Source organism: Solanum tuberosum, unplaced genomic scaffold (genome assembly GCF_000226075.1).
Source record: "Solanum tuberosum cultivar DM 1-3 516 R44 unplaced genomic scaffold, SolTub_3.0 scf00046, whole genome shotgun sequence".
NCBI lineage: Eukaryota > Viridiplantae > Streptophyta > Magnoliopsida > Solanales > Solanaceae > Solanum > Solanum tuberosum.
In genome coordinates, this window is record NW_006238971.1 from 679,403 (window position 1) to 683,059 (window position 3,657).

The 3,657-nt window shown below is 43.7% G+C and overlaps 1 protein-coding gene across 1 annotated transcript; it reads left to right on the forward strand.

Annotated features, from left to right (window-relative positions):
- The first annotated feature begins 211 nt into the window (after positions 1–211).
- On the forward strand, positions 212–3,283 carry LOC107059891 (uncharacterized). Its single transcript, XM_015306973.1, has 6 exons — positions 212–956; positions 1,074–1,077; positions 1,175–1,717; positions 1,903–2,115; positions 2,242–2,647; positions 3,044–3,283. Exons 1-6 carry the CDS (start codon positions 212–214, stop codon positions 3,281–3,283), a joined length of 2,151 nt encoding a protein of 716 aa, XP_015162459.1.
- The last annotated feature ends 374 nt before the right edge of the window (positions 3,284–3,657 follow it).

Consider the following 3,657-nt stretch of genomic DNA (forward strand, 5'->3'; position numbering starts at 1 on the left):
CCGTTCCCCACCGAGTCAAAGAGATAGATTTCCCTCGGAGGCACGGGGTGGATCTCCAGTACCCATAGTACCAGCCTCCCCGACACCTATTGAAGTCCGAGGAGATGCAGTACCCCCAGCCTCATCAGTTCCATTGGCACCTGAGGAAGCTACGGACACAGGACCTCCAGTACCTATTATTTCTCCACCAGAGATCTCTGGGGAGTAGGGGATGAGAGAGGCAGTTCAGTTGCTGACTAGGGTGGTTTCTATTCATGAGCGACAACTAGAGTCAAGACTAGATATTCAGAGAGACCGGTCGGAAAGTTTGAAGGTACGAGAGTTTCTTCATTTTTCCCCTCCGTTATTTACAGGATCTAGTCATACTGAGGATCCCCAGGACTATATAGAACACATATATAGAGTATTGAGGGTGATGCATGCCTCCGTCACAGAGGCTGTGGAGTTGGCTTCTTTTCGGCTACGTAATGTAGCCATCATTTGGTATGAGGCATGGGAGAGATCTAGAGGACTTGATGCTCCGCCAGCAGAGTGGGAGGACTTCTCTGAGGTCTTCCTTTCCCACTATTTGCCACGGGAAGTTCGAGAGGCCCGTCTTGACCAGTTTATCAATCTGAAGCAAGGAACCATGAGTGTGAGAGATTATAGCCATATGTTTAATTCTTTGGCAAGATATGCACCAGATATTGTACGTACCATGAAAGCCAGAGTTCATCGTTATGTTGATGGTTTGGCAGATCATTTGATCAGAGATTGTAGGGTAGCATCCCTATCAGATGATGTAGATATTTCCCGTATTCAAGTTTTCGCTCAGACTATAGAGGACCTTTCTAAACGGTTTCGTGATACCCACAGGGATAGGGAGCAGAGTAAGAGGGCCCGTACTATAGGGTCTTATAGGGAGCCACATGGTGATTTTAGTCCCCCTTTCCATCGATATCCATCTCGGCCAGCGGGTAGTGTCTCACCACATATATAGTCAGTTAGGACCAGGTCAGAGCTCAGGCCAACCTGGAGGTCGTCGATAGGATCGTTCTGTACAGGTAAGACATCCTACTCCTCATTGTACACAGTGCGGTAAGCCGCAAACTGGGCAGTGTAGACAGGGTTCAGGTGCATGTTATCATTGTGGGTAGACATGACATTTTATTAGTCGGTGCCCGAGGTTGAGCAGATGTGATCTAGCTCAGCCTTCAGGATCCATAACAACATCTTCACCCTCAGTCTGTGCCCCACGACCAAGACCACAGTCTACTCAGGTTCGTGGTAGAGGGAGGGGTGAAGGAGATACAGGTTGGAGCGGTGGTCAGAATCACTTTTATGCACTCACAAGACGACAGGATTCAGAGGCATCCCCTGATGTTGTTACAGGTATATTGACGATATCTTCTCAAGATGATTACGCATTATTAGACCCTGGCTCTACATTTTCATATATCACTCCATTCATTGCTAGTAAGATTGACATGAAATCTGAGTTTTTGCCACAACCAGTTGAGGTGTCTACACCGGTTGGCAATTCTATTTTAGCTAGTCGTGTCTACCGAGGTTGTACGGTGTTAATTAATGATCGTCCAACCTCCGCTGCTTTAGTTGAGTTGATTATGCTAGATTTTGATGTTATCATGGGTATGGATTGCTTGGCAGCTTGCTATGTTAGTATTGATTGTCGTGCAAAGATAGTCCGATTTTACTTTCCTGGTGAGCCAGTCCTTGAGTAGAAGGGTAATGCAGCCACACCTAAGGGTAAGTTTATTTCATACCTTAGGGCTCAGAAGTTGATTGATAAAGGTTGCATATACCATATGGTTAATGTACAAGATATTGATAAGGAGCCCATGACTCTTCAGTCAATTCCTATCGTGAATGAATTTCCAATGGTATTCCCTAATGATCTTCCAGGAATTCCCCAGAAAGGGAAATTGATTTTGCTATAGACTTGCTTCCTGATACGCAACCTATATGGATTGCTCCCTATAGAATGGCACCTGTAGAACTAAGGGAATTGAAGGAACAACTGAAGGACTTGCTCGATAAAGGCTTTATCAGGCCAAGTACTTCCCCATATGGTGCCCCAGTGCTCTTTGTTCGAAAGAAAGATGGATACTTGCGGATGTGTGTTGACTATAGACAACTAAATAAAGTCACTATGAAGAATAAATATCCTCTTCCACGGATTGATGACTTATTCGATCAGTTACAAGGTGCCAAATGCTTTTCCAAGATTGACTTATGGTCTAGTTACCATCAGTTGCGAGTCAGAGAAGTTGATATCCCAAAAACATCATTTAGGACGAGGTATGGCCATTTTGAGTTCCTTGTCATGTCTTTTGGGCTTATAAATGCCCCAGCAGCTTTTATGGATCTTATGAATCGGGTCTTCAAACCATTCTTGGATGAATTTGTGATTATGTTTATTGATGATATTCTTATATATTCACGGTCGGAAGCAGAGCATGCAGACCACTTGCGAGCTGTATTGCAGACTCTCCAAGATTGCAGGTTATATGCTAAATTATCTAAATGTGATTTTTGGCTTACCTCAGTAGCTTTTCTTGGTCATGTTATTACAAGTGAGGGTATTAAGGTTGATGGACAAAAGATTGAAGCAGCGATGACTTGGCCGAGCCCCTTTCATGCGACGGAGGTTCGTAGATTTTTAGGCTTAGCGGGGTATTACCGAAGGTTTGTGGAGGGATTCTCTTTTATTTCTGCACCACTGACAAATTTGACACATAAGGCAACGAAGTTTCAGTGACCGAGGCATGCGAGCAGAGCTTTCATGAACTAAAAAAAAGGCTTACCACTGCACCTGTCCTAAACTCTTCCAGATGGTAATGAGGGCTATGTTGTTTATTGTGATGCCTCAAAAATTGGCCTAGGTTGTGTTCTTATGCAGCATGGTAAGGTTATTGCATACGCCTCTAGACAGTTGCGGAAGCAAGAGCAGAATTATCCTACACACGATCACCAGAGCCTTTAGTATTTACTTAAGTAGAGGGATTTGAACCTATGACAAAGGAGATGGCTAGAATTATTAAAGGACTACGATATTGACATTTTATATCATCCCGGCAAAGCTAATGTTGTTGCTGATGCGCTTAAGCGGAAGTCCATGGGTAGTCTAAGTCATGTTGAAGCTGATAAGGCTAGAATTACGAAAGACATATGCCATCTAGTTAATTTGCAAGTACTCTTGGTAGATGCAGGAGGCGGAGGTGTTGTCGTTAAGAATATGGCAGAATCTTCCTTTGTGACTGAAGGTCAAAAGGCAGCAACATGAAGATCCTGAGCTTAGGAAATTGAGGGAAAATATTTCACAGTAGCAATACCCCTTGTTTGAGCTAACTGGAGATGGAGTCCTTAGTATTGGTGGAATGGCATGAAAAAAGATATTGCAGAGATGGTAGTTGAATGTCCAACTGTCAACAAGTTAAAGCAGAGCATCAGAGGCCTGGAGGCCTAACCCAGTATATTGAGCTTCCGTTATGGAAATGGGATATAATAAATATGGACTTCATCACTGGTTTGCCTCGCACTCCACGAAGGTTTGATTCCATTTGGGTAATTATCGATAGACTGACAAAATCTACTCATTTCTTGCCAGTTAGGACGACATATTCAGCTAAAGATTATGCTAGGCTTTACATTCAGGAG